Here is a 17,515-nt window from a genome sequence, read left to right as displayed (position 1 = left end):
GAAAGCAATTGCATGGTTTTTGTTGTCCTCCAAAGTAGTAGAGACTTTAGTTTATCCCAGTTAACATGTCTCTAATTCAATATGAAACATTTTACAAAGCAAATGTTTTCAATCTTGTAATGATTTCATCCTTTGTACACACACTCCCATTACTGCTGGATACAGTGACTTGAAGCTGTCAGTTTAGTGGGAAAGTCTGTGCCAGAATAGATACAGCATGAACTCGTTGATTTGAGTTTATGAACTGTCAACAGCCTGCTCAACGATGAAATGTGGTGCGTCTAGTGGTCATCTTGGACTTGGCTGTAAAAGTTCTGCTCCCTGGCTCTAAATACATTTGTCTCATGGAGGATTCATGGCAGAAGGCTCCATCACTGGCTCTACAGTCGGCCTCTCAGAACTAGTGGTAAATGTTTTGATTAGTGAGAAATGTTTTCACATTTGCTTATTCCAAGAACACATGCTTTCCCTCTTCTCATGGACAAAAAGGAACATGGCAGATATCAGCTCCACTCACTTCCACTTGCGGCTCCAGCTAGTGTACAAATACAAGATGTCCAGGGGCAGAAAATGCTCTAAATTAACACAGCATTTTGCCCAGTACCGGAGAGTGATGGGAACCTGGCATTCCTGAGAGCTGCGGTGGATAGCCATTCATTTTTCCATTTGGAAGCTAAGCATGTGCAATTCAAGAGACTGGAAACGAGGGAGACTCCAGCACTGCGGCCTCCTCAACTTTCCAGTCTGGAGAGTGAGATTCATATTTTTAAGCTTGGTGGTTTTGCAGATGCACGTGAGTGAGACATAGAACTGAAAGGAAGTCCCACTTTCAGAGGTCATCTGGGGCATTACTTAAAAGCAAGCAGTTCCTCGCTTCATGAATATGCGATCCGGGATCCCACTTCAGTCACTGCTGGAGAGGCTATGGGATTTGGACAAGTTCTCTGTTCTTGTCTCCTTAGGATTCAAATTTCAAAAACGGTTGCCAGAGTCTCCTTAGAAATACAGAATATGCCGGGCTGTGGTGGCGCACGCCTTTAATCCCAGCACTTGGGAGGCAGAGGCAGGCGGATTTCTGAGTTCGAGGCCAGCCTGGTCTACAAAGTGAGTTCCAGGACAGCCAGGACTACACAGAGAGACCCTGTCTCGAAAAAAACCAAAAAAAAAAAAAAAAATACAGAATATTGCCGGGCAGTGGTGGTGCACACCTTTAATCCCAGCACTTGGGAGGCAGAGGCAGGTGGATTTCTGAGTTCGAGGCCAGCCTGGTCTACAGAGTGACCACCACAGGACAGCCAGGGCTGCACAGAGAAACCTGTCTCAAAAAAAAAGAAAGAAAAGAAAAAGAAAAAAAAAGAAAGAAAGAAAGAAAAAAGAAAGAAATACAGAGTCTTGGAGAAATTGAATAAGCTAGAGAAGTGCTTTATCATGAATAAAATGACGAAGCTGGAGCATGGACAGTAAACCTCTTGGGGAACCAACAGCTCATTCCTCTGGTAGAGCTGCTCTCTGGAAATGAATGGACTTGGCTTTGTATCTCCAACTGTTCTGCACAAATGAACCAAACTGGGAATCAGTTGGAGTCAGTGAAGCTGAACATAACTCCAGCCATTGTCTCCATGGCTCCCACGGAACCCCAGTGCCAAACTGATTAGATTTACAGTTCATTTCGATAAGCTTGTCTGCTCATGGCACAGAAGGCAGCGAAGCCTTTCACAAAATGAAGCCCGAGCTGGAGAGAGGAAAACACACAATTCATGTAATGAAGAGGGAGGCTTCTGTGAGCATCATTGAAGTTTTCTGAACTGAGCTCCATGCTTTGGTTTCTGTGCTGAAATGATATTTGGGGATTTGCCTTCTTGTTTACCACTAAGCCTGCAAAGGTAACTCAATAGTTTGTAATCATAGGTGTGCGTGTGCGTGTGTGCGTGTGTGTGTGTGTGTGTGTGTGCATGTGCATGAATTGCCTGTGGAGAACAGAGTTTGATATTAAGTGTTTTCATTTGCCTGGCTGTCCTGGAAGTCACCATGTAGACCAGGCTGGCTTTAAACTCACAGAGATCCATTTGTCTTTGCTCCATAAGCCCTGGGATAAGGTGTGTGCCACCATGCCTGATTTGGCCATCTTCCTTGCTGACACACGGTTTTTCACTGCACCTTATGTTGGGCTGCCTGGGTGATGGATTTCAGGGATCCTCCTGTCTGTAGCTTGCTTTGTTACTAGGGTTGCAGATACGTGCTATAATCCCTATTTATGTGAGGACTGGAAATTCAAACTCAGGTCTTCATGCTTGTGCAGAAAGTGCTTTACTGGCCGAGCCATCTCCCAACATGTGATTGTGAATGTGTTTGACTTGAATACAGCAAGGGCAGGAAGAGATTTTAAAAATGAAGTGGGTTCAGTAGCACTGTGTGGATCTGTGGAAGCCATCACCAACCACACAATGAGGAGCACAGTTGAATTTGTCTCCAGCTCACTCACCCAACCCTAGGCTAGAGACTGAGGGAAAGAGAGTGAAGCCTACCCCATCAGCACAGGCTTTGGATCTATTGGTCATGCAGCCATGACCAATCATTGCCAAACTCTTTCTAGTCAATTTTTTCCAGGATAAGTGATGTCATTTCTTAGAGAGCATCATTCAATAGCTCAGTCTACTATAGCCTAGCACTCAGGACTTAATCCCTCTGTGAAAACGGCAGAGGAAGTGGTCAATGGAGTAGAGGCGGATCCCTTCCCACAGAGAGGTCCCCATTATGGGAACATTGAACTTCTTCTGTTTCAGAGAGCCACTGCTTCATGCCAAACTGCCCTGGAAATTGATGGCTTGAAACAACAATTATTTTATTAGTCCCTATAATTCTATGGGTCTGAGACTCAGATAGGGTTTGGCTGGGTTACTCTACTGCTCCATTTAGTATCTTCCATGGTTACTCAGTAGTTTTTAGCTGGAGTTAGGCACACTTGTGGGGTCCAAGATACCTCCATTGTCAAGATCCTGGAATGAACAACTAGTAGGCTGTGTACAGGGGTCTCTCCCATTCTGAATTGTTCACATCTACTCAACCATGGGAAGTGGACCCCTTAGATGTTAGTTTGGAATTTAAGAATCAGTGTTTCCAGGAGTGAGTTTTAAGGCCATTTACATAGTAGCCTTGAAAATCTCCTCCACAAGCCCGGCATAATGGCACAGGCATTTAATCCCTGTACTCAAGAGGCAGAGGCAGACTGATCTCTATGCATTTGAGGCCAACCTGATCTAAACAATGAGTTAGTTCCATGGTAGCCAGAGCTACACAGGGAAACCCTGTCTTGGAACAAAAACAAAAGCAAAAGAAGAAAAAGAAAAGACAAACTTCTCCATGTTTATTCCACCAAGGCAAGTTCAGATTAGAGACAAGAGGTGGAAACTCAGAAAGTGAATAAGTAAATATCATCTATGTCCAACCAGATTGCTGCAAACCTCTTCTTGTGGCCAGAGAAAAAGAATTCAGTGCTTTTTAAATCTCTTACCCATTAATGGGAAAAAGATAGAAGGAAATTCTTAAGAATCCTTTACATAGCCTCAAGGGGAAAAGGCATGTTTCTTATTCAAAAGATTCTATATTTCTTGCCAGGCTTGGTTTAAGTTTCTCTGAGAACAAAAGCTCTAAATTTGGCTCGGTTGAGGCCCCTCTCCCAACATCTTGGCTTTTAATCCTGATAAACACTAAGTGCCTAATAATATTTAGTAACATTTGCAAGACCCATTAAGGCAAATCCATGACTCAGGGTAAGTACACAGCTTTGTAATAGATAACACTTGGTTGCTATCAGCCTTGAGTAAATCACCAAGAAAATTGAGTCTGGCTTCAACTCTGGGCCTAACACATGGCATGCCCCGGTTACTCTTTTCCTCATGGTCCACCATCTTATTTCTATGGCCACACTACTTCTCATTGAATTTTTATTTTTCTTTGTTATTTGAGACAGGATTCCTCTGTGTAGACCTGGCTGTATTGGGACTCACTCTGTAGACCAGGCTGGCCTCGAACTCATAGAGATCCACCTGCTTTTGCCTCTTGAGTGCTGGGATCAATGGCATTTTGCCACCCCAACCCCCCCAGTTCTCTCTTAGAATTTTTATCCTAGGTGGATAAAATAACTGGAATACACACACACACACACACACACACACACGTACAGTAAATTGAAGCTACTTGAATTTTGGAATATATCTATTAAATAATACATAACACTTTTTCCTGAATTTTAATTGTTTAAAAACCATAGATGGAGCCTGGGTATGGTGACAGCACGCCTACATTCCAGTAATCCCAGCACTGGGAAGGTTCAGGAAGGTCATAAGATTGAGGGCAACCTGGGTTACACAGTCAGATCTTATCTCAAAAAAACTAAACAAAACAAACCCAGATAGAAATTGTTTATAACCTAGTAGAGCTATCCTTAGCTTGTCCTAGCCAGCCCCTTTCAAAAACTCAAAGACAAACATGGCGTCCTGGTCACTTACAGAGTATAAATAAGGAAATTCTGAAAGCCCTTCAGACTCAAAGAGGTAACAGTCCCTGTCTCCAGTACTTTACCCCCACTTCAACAGATGAGTCATTTATCCAGTGGTTAAGGAAGGTAACATTCTAGAACAATGGGCTGGAGGCTCTCTTTCCTAGGACTGTCCCAGGCTGAAAGAATTCCCTCTGGTTCTAGGATGGCACACATCCTGTGGGGGCTTCCTATGTTTCTATCCTGCTATGAGCAGGAAGACAGATAGAGGAGGATGTGTTTATATACAAACACCCCAAACCCACATGTTGCTGGTGGCTTTTTTTTTTTTCCCTGTCAGAAAACACACTGGATCAAGATCACACTTGGGAAGCCGGTACAATTCCTTGTTTGGAAGCAGGAAATGGGGTCTCAGTGGACTGTTTGCCTGCCAAGGCTGAAGAGGGGCCTGAGGGAGTGGTCTGGATTATGAAATCAGAAGTCAGGAAATCCTGGTTCTTAATTTGGTCAGACCCAGGCAGCTTCTCTTTACAAACAAACATTCCAGTTTCAATGTCCGTAGACACAGGCTGAGAACAATGGCTTCTGCCTTAGCAGATATACCAGATTCAGGGTTTCTATAGATTTTTTTTTCTTCCTTGTTTTGCTTGTTGAGACTGTCTCACTTAGCCTGGGTTGCCTTGTTACATAGCCAAGGATGACCTTGAATTCCTGATCCCCCTGCCTCCACCTTCTAAGAGCTAGGAGTACAGACACTTTCCACTATGCCCTGACAGCTACAGAGTTTTTGAAACTAAAATGTGATATAGACATCAGTGAGCCAAGTTCTCTCCTTTGTCACCAGGGAATGCCCAGAAATGCATCCTCTATATAGAAACATTTGGCCCCTTGCTTTTGGTCATGTGGTCTAGGACAGCAAAGCCATTGTTACAGGGACATGCTGAGCTAGCCAGTGGTCAGGCTCTCCGAATTCTTCCTTCTTTGTTACTTGTTCTATGTAGTCCACATGGCAGAACCCATTGAGTTGCGTCTGAATGTTTCATCAAGGTGCCCGCAGAAGAGATCCATTAACTACCTAGCGACTGCTCAGTCACTCATAAGCAAGTGGCTTGCTTTCCAGATTCTTTTTTTTTTTTTTTTTTAAATTTCTGGTTTTGAGACAGGGTCTCTTGGAGCCCAAGTGGACTCACACTGTCTACTGAGGGCAGCCTTGAACCCTGTTCCTCCTGTCTCCACCTCATGAGGACTTGAGGCCTGTGTCATCACACCCAGCTTTCAGATGCAAAGATTCTGAAGAAATGTTAAGATGTAAAGTCTGACTTCTATGTCCAAAAAAATGTCCTGTTAGTAGCATAAGCTTCTTCAATATCCACAGCAATATGTATTATGAATATAAACTGCCCGAGAAAATAGCGATGAGTTTTCCATCGGCAGGGAACAATGTGTAACATAAAGTCTTCCCCTGACCAAGTTGTAAAAAGAGGAGGATTCAGGAGGTGCTTGGAAAAGTTCTGCTCTCTCCCACCTCTCTCCTCAGCAGGCCTCCTAGCCGACGGCTCCCCTGAGCTGTTGGGTCTTCTGCGGCTATCATGCCAATTTCAGTGTGCCTTGTTGCTTCACCAAAGTCTGGCAAGACAGAAACTGTCCAGAATCAGAGAGCAACACAGGCTTGTTGCTACTCAGCCTCAGGCACTGAGAAACTGATTCGACAGAGGCTATTTGGAAGCTCTAACCACAGAGAACGGTTCCTACTGTCCACATAGAGAAGGCAAATGCGGCTCTAAGTGATCTCATTTCTGTGGTCTCTGTGTTTAATGCCCTCACCCTGAAGTCTCTCACTTTCTTTGTTTTCACGGCTCCTGCTTAATTAAGAGAGTATTCAAGGGTAGATACTGGGCTACACATCTCCCATATATAATCTCATTTAATTCTCTCACAATCTGGGAAGGTGAGCATTCTGAACATTTTACAGATGTGAATCCTGAGTCTTAGGGAGCTGGGGCAACAGGGCAGGGGTTAAGAGCTCTTCCTACTCTTGTAGAAGACTGAGGTTTGGGTCCCAGCACCTGTAACTCCATTCTGGACTCGGCAGGCACCTCTACACATGGAGTACACAAGCATACACTTAAATAAATATAAACTGAAGTCCAACATTGTCTCAAAAGAAACTGGGGCTGGAGAGATGGCTCAGTGGTTAAGCACCTGAGCTGCTCTTCCAGAGGATCCAGGTTCAATTCTCAGCACCCACATGGCAGCTCATACCTGTCTGTAACTCCAGTTCCAGGGCTTCTGACACCCTCACACAGACATGCATGCAGGCAAAATACCAATGAACATTAAATAAAAATAAAATATAAAACAGAAGAAAAAAGGAAAGAGAAGTAAGACCTAGAAAGGTGGTTTGTTCCAGACTCCAAGGTGGACAGTGGGCGAGGCTATACCCACTGACGGAGTCATAATTTGATGAAGTTATTTGGAGGTGATGGAATCCTGTGGGAGTGGAGCCTACCCAGAAGAGGTGAGTCAGTGGGGACTTGTCCTTGGGGCAACTTGCTCCGGACCCTTCTCGGTCCCACTTCCGGGTAGTCATGAAGTCCAGAAGCTCTGCTTCCCACGCCCTTGCATCTCGATGCTCTGCTTCATCAGAGCCCAGAAACAATGTCTCCAACAAACCACAGACTGAAGCCTCTAAACCTTACACCAAGATAAATCCTTCCTCAAGCTGTTTGCTTAGTTTGTCACAGAGACAAGATGCTGACTAGCACAGCAAATAATTTTCCCTCCAATAAATTAATTTCAAAATGACACATTCTTAGCTTTTTAAAGATTGTACTATGTATGATACGAGATACTTATGGCTTCAAGTTTCTTTCTAATAATGAGTGTCTGGGCTGGAGAACCAAGTTTGCCATGTGGAGATCTCATCTCAGAGTTGGGAACTTGCTGTTACATTGAACGTGATTCATATAAGTTTTAAGTTTGTTTCTGGCTGGCAAATGTAGCTTCCTGGCTTAGAAAATTTCTCTGGGGGAAAAAAAAAGACTCTCACCCTAAAATGGCACCATGAAATACTCTGCAGTCTACAACATTTTAATGACCTCATTGTAAATGAATTAGAAACATTCAAGAGCAATTTACTTTAAAATAGATCTGGGTGTTAAAATAAGGGACAGCTGGCAGTGGGAGTCTTCTGACTTCAACCAAAGAGATATTTGTCCCAGTAAGATACAATGTATAACAACTAATAAATAAATAAGCAACTTAACAAATAAGTGACTTAACATGAAATAACAAATAAAACAACTTAAAAATATTACGATTCAATATGGAAGGGAAACTTCCTATCATTGAGAATAGCCTCACTTGAAACCGTTCATTCACAAAGCTATAATATGGGTCAGGATGGCTAGTTTCTAAAAGCTGTCACATGGGAAAACCTGAGTCTGTGTGGAGGTTGGCTCTAGTGCGACATTTTGGACATATTATGTTTCATCAACTCTGTTAATCCCTTCTACAGCAAGGTACTCGGGAGGCAGGTCATTCTCACTGCACAGCTGAGGAAATGAAGAGCTGACTGGCCACATGGTTAGTAAAAGGCAGAGGTAGGATGTGAGACAAGGACAAGGTCCCACAGATCGTGCTAACTCCTGACACACCACCTCTCTTTGAAGGCCTCCCAGGAAGTGTAAGCCTGAGTTAGAATGTTTCACTGACGTGTAAGGGTTTCTATGTTGCATAAAGGCAGCAAGTAGGATATTCTCTAATAGCAAAGTGATTCCAGTTCCCAGGAAGCAGAAACTATATTGGATACGGCACAGCTTCTCTGTCCTTCTCTATGAGTGACCAGTACTTTAAAAGTACTTCAAAATTCCCCTACTAATGGTGAGATATTAAATAAATAACATTTTTATTTGCCAAGTATATGGGTAAAACTAAAATAATAGGAAAACTAAGATTTCCAAAATTCTTGTTTGAGTGAACATCTCTGCTCACGGCGCTCACTGCCTTTCCAATGAAGATTTCCAGTGTGTAAAAGCTTCTTCTGAGACAGTATAATTAGACTCTCATATTTCTTTTTGTTTTCTAAGCCTTTTTAGAGAAGGGAGGGGTCGAGACAGGCTTATGCTATGTAGCCCAGGCTTGGCCTCCAACTCATGGGGCTTTCTCCTGAGCCTTCACTTAAATAAAGTAGTTTTTCAAGGTAACTAAATTTACAGTGCCTCTTCTTGCAATGTGTATGTTTTCTGTAGACGTGTACACACACACACACACTGACTTGGACAGTCAGTGAGCTTGTATCACCAGGTTTGAATTCTTACACTATCCCCTCCATCCATACACCTATTTATCTCTTTCTGTCCCTTCTTTCAGTTGGCTCTCTATATAACACAGGACAACCTGCCTAGGGTTGGTAACACCCACAGTGGGCTGGGTGCTCCTACTCCTACATCAATTAGCAACCGGTGGCAGATTTTTCTGTCTCAGCTTTTTCCCACTAAAACTATGGGCTTCCTTCCCTCTGTTTTTACCTCATAAATTTTAAGGGTCTCCGTTCCCTTCATCATTCAGCCACGGAGACTGCAAAATCTTCAGTGAATACAAAAGAACCTTTTAACCTCCACTTTATAATACTTCTGTAAAATACCCAACTCAGTCTTGGAATGGAAATAATAACTGAGTCTTGAGCTGACTAAAAAACTGAGAATAAACCAAGTAGTGATGGCACATGCCTTTAATCCCAGCACTTGGGGTTAGTGGGATCAGAGAGGCAGGATCTCTGAGTTTGTGGTCTATAGGCCTGGCCTATAAGCTGAGTTCCAGGACTGCCAGGGCTACACAGAGAAACCCTATCTTCAAATCCAAATCCAAATCCAAAACCAAAACAAAAAAAACAAAACAACCAAACATACAAATAACTAAGGGAAGAAAGAGAGAAAGAAAAAAGAAAGAAAGAAGGAAAGAAAGAAAAAAGAAAGAAAGAGAGAAAGAAAGAAAGAAAAGAAAGATAAGAAAAAAGAAAATTGGGACTAGTGACACAGACCCACCTGTAACTGAAGCACTTGGTGGTCGAGTCAAGAGGGTAAGGAGTTCAAAGTCATCTTCAACTATCTATGGAGTTCAAGGGCAGCCTTGTTATTTCCATAGGAAGCAATGACAATCTTCAAAGAGATTCTGTTAGGAGCCTAAGAGTTTGACTCAACACCAGGGATGTTTGGTTTCCTAGGCAGGAAACAGGCGGAAGACAGTTTCTCACCCAATGCAGGTATATTCCGGAACAAGCTACTCATCCTTCTTCAGAACATGTTTCATCTCTACAAGTATTGTTCGATTTGCACTGTGCATTTGTAACATTTAAATTTAATTTACTATAATTTAAATGTCAACCTGAGGAATGAATCAAGAAGATAAGGATGACCATTCATATATGCCAAATATGTCTAAAGAAGGGAGTGACAGGTCCTCCACAGCCTAGAATTAGTCTTAGGAGGGGGGATGTTCAGAATGGCTATTGGCTAATATGACTTGAGCATGACCAGTTAGAAGGAGCAGTTGCAGAACCAGGGCTTGGAGTTGAGCAGAATCTAATGGATCCTGGACACATATGCAGGGTTTGGCTGCTGGGCTTGGGGAGTTCAGGGACACAGCTTTTCTAACCAGTTCAGAAGTATTTCAGCAACATGGCAGCTATGTCACTGGCTCCTGGCTGAGAACTTTCTTGCGATTAAATGTTTAAATGTCAGCTTGAGGGTTGAAATCAAGAAGGTAACAATGACCTTGAAATTTATGATGTCCAACCATCACCAACTGGACCTGCCTCTCAGGGATAGTAGGTGCTAAACATGAAAGAAGAAAATGGTAGTGACTAACAGGCATTGAAAATCACACTGCTGACATTTGCTACTTTACTAGATGGTCGTTTCCAACAGTTTCTCAACGTCCTTCAGAAGTGCTTATTCAAGCCCTGTGATCTTCGAGATCCTGTCTGCATTTAGGTCCATTATACCTCATCCTGGGCTAGATTTGAGATTACTGATTGGTGGGAAGTTGCACATCTGCTGGGGACTCAGTCTGGCAGCTGCTGCCACCTGTGAAGACCACATGTGATGTTCACACAGCTTTTCTGAGCAGCTCCGGCTGTTCTCTTGGTACAGATGGAGAAGGATGCTTTGGGTCTCCCTTGGTACTGCACCCTGCTTCCATTTCCTATGCATGGATGTTAGGTTCCAAGGAAAGGCACCTATCCAGCATCAGGGGTGTACAGCCCACTGTGACTGTTACCCAGCCCTGGGCAGTTGGTCCTAGCTTGTATAAGAGAGTTGGCTCAACAAACCCAGAGGAAGCATACCAGTAAGCAGTTTTCATCCATGGTCTTTTACTCTAGGTTCCTGTCTTGAGTTCCTTCAATGATGGACTATTATCTGGAAATGTAAGATAAAACATACCCTTTTCTCCTCAAGTCGCTTTTGGTCAAAATATTTTATCACAGCAATAGGAGACAGAACAGAACAAAGCCCCTTTAATAAGTTTTAGTAACAAAGCCCCTTTAATAAGTTTTAGTAAGACCCCATGCACAAATTCCATGTTTTAAAGAAGAAAACTGACTATATTAAAATATGTCAAAATGTTAACATTTTAATAATAATAATAATTATATAATTATATAATAATAAATTGCTTCTTTATTGACATACATCAAGATCTAGCAGAGTGGCTATCTAATAACAGCTGTAATTGGAAACATCTACAACAAACAACTTTTCTGGAGAAAACAATATTTTCTACTGATAATTAGGTTGTTGATACATAGTCTCCTGCCTTTGTGGCTTACTGTCTACATTCATACGGAGAAAAAAAACCCTCTAAGCTAAATGTCAGAGGGTAATACAAAATAGTTTATTAAAATGTATATTGTTTGTTCTCAGCCAAGTTCTGAGTGTCCCTGAAACAAGTTTTTCTATCCTAAAATAAACAGGCCTCAAAAGCCAACACCTCCCTGGAAAGACCCACCCTATGCCTGCGAGACTCAAGCCTACAAGCCACCCACACGGACCTCTAACAGTCTCTATCTATGAAGTTCTAACGAGACTAGAAAAATCTAGGGTAAGAAAAGGGGACAATAGCTGAGCTCCAGCGCCCAACATAGACAGACTCAGCGTTCCCTACTTAGGGGTTCTTCCCCCAAATCTGAGTTGACATTTTTTTTCCTCATCAGCAAAGAGAATCCGCTTCCTAGGATTGAATGAAACAGACGAGTGTGTTTTTAAGTAGCACAGCACTACCAACGAAGTCTGTGCTAGAGCAACGTTTTTGACGCTTGGGATCCTGGGGAGCTAGCAAATATGCAGCATCAAGCCAACCCCAAGAACTGGGCACAATTAGGCGCGTCTTGAACCCTTGGAGAGTGGATGAGCCAAGTACGCCTTTGCAAGTCGGCCCCACATGTCGCAGAATTGCTGGCTACCGGTACTTCGGCCCGCACTTCAGTGACAGGTAGGAAGAAGCCTGGCTAGCCTTGTCGAGCTCCGGGACGCTTCCGGGCAGGTGGCAGGAAGGTGGAAGGGCTGCGGCGCGGGTCCAGCGGGGAAGGTGCGTGTGGAGGGCGGGGCCTCGGGAGGGGCGGGGCGGGGCGGAGTCCCCGTCACTCGATAAAACGCCTGAGAGTCTCCAGAGAACAACGGGCTCATTGAGCGGCTGCTAGCAGCGGGCGTGGGGGAGCGGCCGGACAGAGAGCGCGAGCCGGCCGGGGGTGGGGCCGCGCGCAGGGGCGACCGAGGCCAAGTGGCCGTAGCGGCGCGCCAGGCAGCCCGGCCCCGGCCCCAAGCCCGCGCGCACGGAGGCCCCAGCAGCTCCTCGGGTCCCTCCCACCGCGCGCGCCCATGGCGGTCGCGGGCCAGTTGTGCCTGCTCTACCTGTCCGCGGGGCTTCTGGCCCCGCTGGGCAGAGCCTTCAACCTGGACACCAGCGAGGACAACGTGATCCGGAAATCGGGGGATCCCGGGAGCCTCTTCGGCTTCTCGCTCGCCATGCACTGGCAGTTGCACCCGGAGGACAAGCGGCTGTGAGTTCCCCGACTCTCCCCATCCCCACCGGGCGCCGAGCCGCGCCGCGCTAGGGAGAGCGAGGGCGCGCCCTGCTGCCGCCGGTCCCGCGTGCCCAGAGCCCATCCGCGGGCTGGCCCAGCTCGGCTCTGCCTGCCTGGCTCGGCTCTGCCCTGCCCTGCCCTGCCTTGCTCTGCCCTGCCTTGCTCTGCCCTGCCTTGCTCTGCCGTGCCCGCTCACACTTCTTCGGCCCTAGACTTGAAAGATCCGGGCCCGCTGCGCCCTGCACCCGGCGCCTCCGGGGAGCGAGGAGAGCCGAAGGGGCAGACCCCCGGCCCGGCCCCGGGAGACTTGACTCTCCCCCTCCCCTGAAGTGCTTTCCGCGGTTCTCCACTTCGGGCTTAGTTTGCAGGGACCCCGGCAGGTGGCACGCTTTGCTAAGCCTCACGTGTGCGCCAGGGACAGTGGTGGGACATATGGTTGCGGGAAGATCCAGGCCTTTCTTAAACTCTCCGACCGTCCGGTCCCCTCCCTGGTTTGCGCGACCCGTGGAAGTTGGGAAGCCACTTTTCGCTGTCTTGTGTGACTTTCCCTGCACAGTGGGCTCTCCTGCAGGAGATACTTCCACATGCTTCTTAAAAAGCACCTGTTCCTCAGGACTAGATCAGCTGTGAAAACAGGCTTCTTCGAGTCGGTATGCTAGCTCCCCCTCCCAGTTCCCTGATAGAGCCGCAACTGGATCCTCGGGCCCCAGTGCAGGGTGGGCCCCACGGAGGAGTTAGAGCAAAGTGCCCATTCTGAGGAGGGACTTAGAAAAGAATGTTCGGAAGTGACAGTCATCCCCCCAAGTGCTTTTTCCAGGAGAAAGCGACTGGCTCTGCCTTTTAAACAGTGTTGGCTCCCACATGACCCAGTTCTTTGATTGGGGAAGAGCTTAGTCGCCTAGTCGCTGTGAGGCTACATTCTTGATCCATGCTCATTCTCACAACAAAAGGTCCTCCTCCCCACCCAGGCCTTGAGTTGAACCCAAGTCCTTCCAGGACCAATAGACCGGAGAGACCAGAGTGCAGCCAAGGGGAAAGGAGAAGCCAGAATGACTAAACTGGAGAAAACCCTTATTTTGGCTATTTAACAACTTTGGGGCTTGTGCATATTGTGGACTTCAGAACCTTAAGGCCAGATTTTTCTGATACCACCTGCTAGGTGAAGCAGAAGTCTACTGTGGATGGGATAGTCCCAGGCAGGGAGGGGGTCTGACTCTGCAGGCGTGGCCAGCCTCAGCATTCTCCCGAAAATAATTGTTGGTCAGCTGTAAATCTGAAGTGAGAGTTGGTTTTAGTCAACCCAAGCGGATGACATTTCAAGTTTCAAACACTATGTGAGAAACACACACATTTACCCACGGAGGATTGGAACTTACTAGTATAGAAGTGACTGTGGGCCAGCAGAGAGAAAGCATTCGTTGCATTGTGTCTGTATCAGAGACCACAGAGACTGGCTTCCTGGACAGACATGTCCAAGCAGACATTCTAATGGGGAAAACTAGGACAAGAAATGTCCTGGGGACAGTGATTTCAAACTGTGTACCTTTAGCCAGGAATCTCTGTTGTCATTAAGGCGAGCAGCCTTGGGCCTGCTAAAACTTGTCACTATCTCAGGGCTTCGCTGCTACAGGTCCTCCTGAGACTAAGGCCTGGTGCCTTTCTTAAAAAAAAAAAAAAAAAAGCACAGAGCAGTGTTTCTCAACATGTGGGCCATGACTCCTTCTTATCATATATCCTGCATGTCAAATATCTATTTTATGATTTATAAGAATAGCAATATTATTTATAAAGTAGCAATGAAATTATTTTATGGTGGGGGGGGCTCACCACAGCATGAAGAACTGTATTAAAGGGTTGCAGCATTAGAAGGGTTGAGAACCACTGCCGTGGAGGCCAATGGATGGGAGTAGCTGGTCAGAGCCTCAGATGAGTAGAGACACACCGCAAGGGATACTGTGTCACACCCTAGAACCCAGAGGCAGAAACTGCATCCCAGGAGGCTGTGGGTTCACCTTGTCATAAGTGTCCCAGGTTCAAGAATAGCATCAGTCCTCTCAGGAGAGTTAGCATGCCCAGCCCATATCATGCCCATTGCTTCCTTTTACAGATAAGGATACGAATGTAAGCGACAGCCAGTGAGAGTGATGGAATTCTGGGCCCAGTTTCCAAACTCAGTGGGAACATCTCAGGGACCTGGGTGGAGGGGAGGGAAAGCTGAGCTCAGGTTTCTTGGCCATTGACATTGATAGTCATTTGCTTGGTTTCCTCACCTGTAGAGTGGAGGTGATTCTGCTGAATTGGGTTGTTGTGACGATTAAAAGAACATGCAAATGGCTCCTTGTCTGCCCGGCATGGACACCTGCTGGTTAAATGGAAGCTGTTGATGGCAGTGCATTTAAAAGTGGAAACTTAGGCCTACAGTGTTAGATCCTGGGTGCCATACAGGTGCTGTAAGTGTTTTGTGATTCTAAGACTGCCTCACATTAAAACCGAAGGCTCTTGTTTTAAATTAATAGCCTGAACTCTCGATCACATTTATGAAACCCAAAGCAACTTAACTTTACTCAGCCTTAGATTCATTTCGGAAACAAACTTCTTGAAGGTATGACTTTAGGGCAGAAGATAGGTGGGTATATAAGACAAATGCACAGCTACAGAGAATGTACCATAACATAAGGGTTTGGCTCTTTTTCTTTCTTCCTTCCTTACTATTTATATTTATTTACTTTGGATTTTAAACTTCTGTATGCCATCTGTATATTCAGTAACACCTTTAGTTAAGATTTTATCGGGAATAATATTGTTTCTGAGAGCCCCAAAACACACTGGGTATTACTGAAGCTTTGGGGATGTCACATTGGATTAGGTACTTTTAACTTCATCCAGGTTTCCCGGAGATAAATTGCATAAGACTCCAGCAACTATTAAGCAGACAGCTGAGTGACTGAGGTTGGGTTATGAGCACTTTAATCCTCCGTCTCCTTGGTAGGTGGGGCCCAGTCATCTCCAGCAGTGGAGGTGATGACTGAGTAGAATCTATTCTGTGCTTCACTTGGCTCTCCTAGAAAAGTATGGATCTATGCACGGCCACCTGGGAGGAAGCGCGTTCTTGGAGAGAGGCCTGCTTCACTCCTAACCTTCAGTTTCTCATTCTCTTGGTCGTTCAGTCTCCTCGATATTTTCTAAGACCGCCCCAGGCCTGCTGTCACTTCTCTTCTCGCCTGGTGTGACTGTAGGTTTTACTCAGTCTTGTGATGTAGCTGGAGGTCATCTCGTCCATTTGTCCTCTTTATAGATGGAGAAACAGAAGCTGAAGGTCATGAAATGTCTTACCCAAAGTCTTACAGCTACTTAAGCAGAATCTTAATCAAAATCTGGTTCTGAAAGTGATATTTCTGGCTCATGTTTGTGCTCTTCGTAAGAGGAAACCTCAGAAACGACCTTCAGATGTAGAGAAATTGGCAAGCTGCTGAGTTCTGGAAATGTCTTATAGTGTGTTGATTCATTGAACGGCTTCCCATGTAGGTCAGGGCTATCTATTTAAGTATCAGTACATGGACTCTCTTCCTATTTATCCTTATTCCAACTGGCTGTGGACCAAGCTCCCTCTAACAACTAAACGATGTGACTGCCTCTGTCCAGGGGTCAGAGGACGGGCACCCAGGCATTGGCTTCCTTGATCTCTTCAGGCTTCCTTGACCCTCCAACAGAGTGAATGCCATGTGGCTCAGGGCCATTTTCTAAGAACTGCTGTGTCACCTTGAGTCCCAAGAGTAGGGAAAAAGAAACCACAGTCAGTAGTCAAGGAGACTTAGAGGAAATATTAGGAACAATACATTACCATTTAAGATTTTATAGTTTGGAAGTACTGGAATTTTGTGGTATGTGGCCCCAAGGGACTGGATTTAACATATTTCTGTGACCAATATGGCAGTGGGGTCTGTGTTTTAATTAGGAACAGTGGAGCTGAAACAAAAATACTATTATTTGCTTCCAGGTGTGCATGAAACACTGATTTGTGCTGAGTCAGCCCATCTTAAAAAAAAATTTCCAGTTCCAAGAACTATCCTGCCCTAGAGCAATTTCTTCATCCCTTGAATGTGGGCAGCATATGTCTGGCAATTCTAAGGTTTAAGCTTTATTCATCTTTAGGGGATGACATAATCTCTAACTGGGTTATAGGTTCTGTGAGGGCAGGGACCTTAGGCTCCTTTTGCCAGACAGCACTTATGCCCTCCAGATACAAAGGAGTCAAATCATATACTCAGTTTAACTTGTGAAATCAACTCTTCTTGCTAAATATAGAGGAGGGGGGCACTCTGTTTTGTCCTTCCTTCCTCAGGGATCTGGGTCTTCCTAGAGAAAGGGAAGCTATAGGTGTGATGGAAAGAGACATAGAAATCCTTGGTTTTCCAATATAGTGACCGAGTCCCAGCTAAGGAAATTTTTTGTGAGTGATTTTTTTTTTAAATTAAACTTGTCTTTTGCCCTGAAGGCAGACTTTAGAACTTAACCTTCAAAGACAAGCTGCCTTGAGCTGCACTGGGTACACAGGATTTCCTGAGTTGCCTGATTGTATGAGTCTAGCCAGAGACAGAACTAGAATCAAGCTCCTGAAAATAACTGGGGACCAAATGGGAATAGATAGGAAAGTAAAGCGGTCTTGTGTAGACATAAATGTTTTGCAACCTAATTTTAATAGGGTTCAACCACCTAGCAGAGGTAGTGGAAGAGAAAAGTTATTAGGGTACAGGAGAAGTGGACCTGCTCAGCAGTAGTTCTTTGGAGGAGAGTTCAATCTTTGGCAGCAGTTCAGTCCAGTAGCAAACACCAAATATGATTCTGCAACTGTAGACCAGTCCTCTAGGCATGCAGACACCAGGCACAAACCAGCAGCTACAGTCCAGTCCTTTCAGCAAGCAGACACCAGGCAG

General features: G+C 45.2%; 1 protein-coding gene across 3 annotated transcripts in view; it reads left to right on the top strand.

Annotated features, from left to right (window-relative positions):
• Positions 1-12,143: 12,143 nt before the first annotated feature.
• Positions 12,144-17,515, top strand: part of Itga6 (integrin subunit alpha 6) — a 75,082-nt gene continuing 69,710 nt past the window's right edge. For 2 of the 3 annotated variants that reach the window (XR_003710780.1, XM_028762920.1), the window contains exon 1: positions 12,173-12,557. Coding sequence is in view for 2 of the 3 variants with exons in the window: in XM_028762920.1 (XP_028618753.1) it covers positions 12,376-12,557 (182 nt within the window). In the remaining variant the exon portion in view is untranslated. Of the gene's footprint in view, positions 12,558-17,515 lie in introns of all 3 variants that reach the window. The other variant, XM_028762921.1, reaches the window with a different exon arrangement.

The sequence above is a fragment of the Grammomys surdaster genome, unplaced genomic scaffold (assembly GCF_004785775.1).
Source record: "Grammomys surdaster isolate TR1022 unplaced genomic scaffold, NIH_TR_1.0 136, whole genome shotgun sequence".
Taxonomy (NCBI): Eukaryota; Metazoa; Chordata; class Mammalia; order Rodentia; family Muridae; genus Grammomys; species Grammomys surdaster.
The sequence above is the reverse complement of the archived record's forward strand: the minus strand, read 5'-3'. Positions and strand labels throughout refer to the sequence as shown.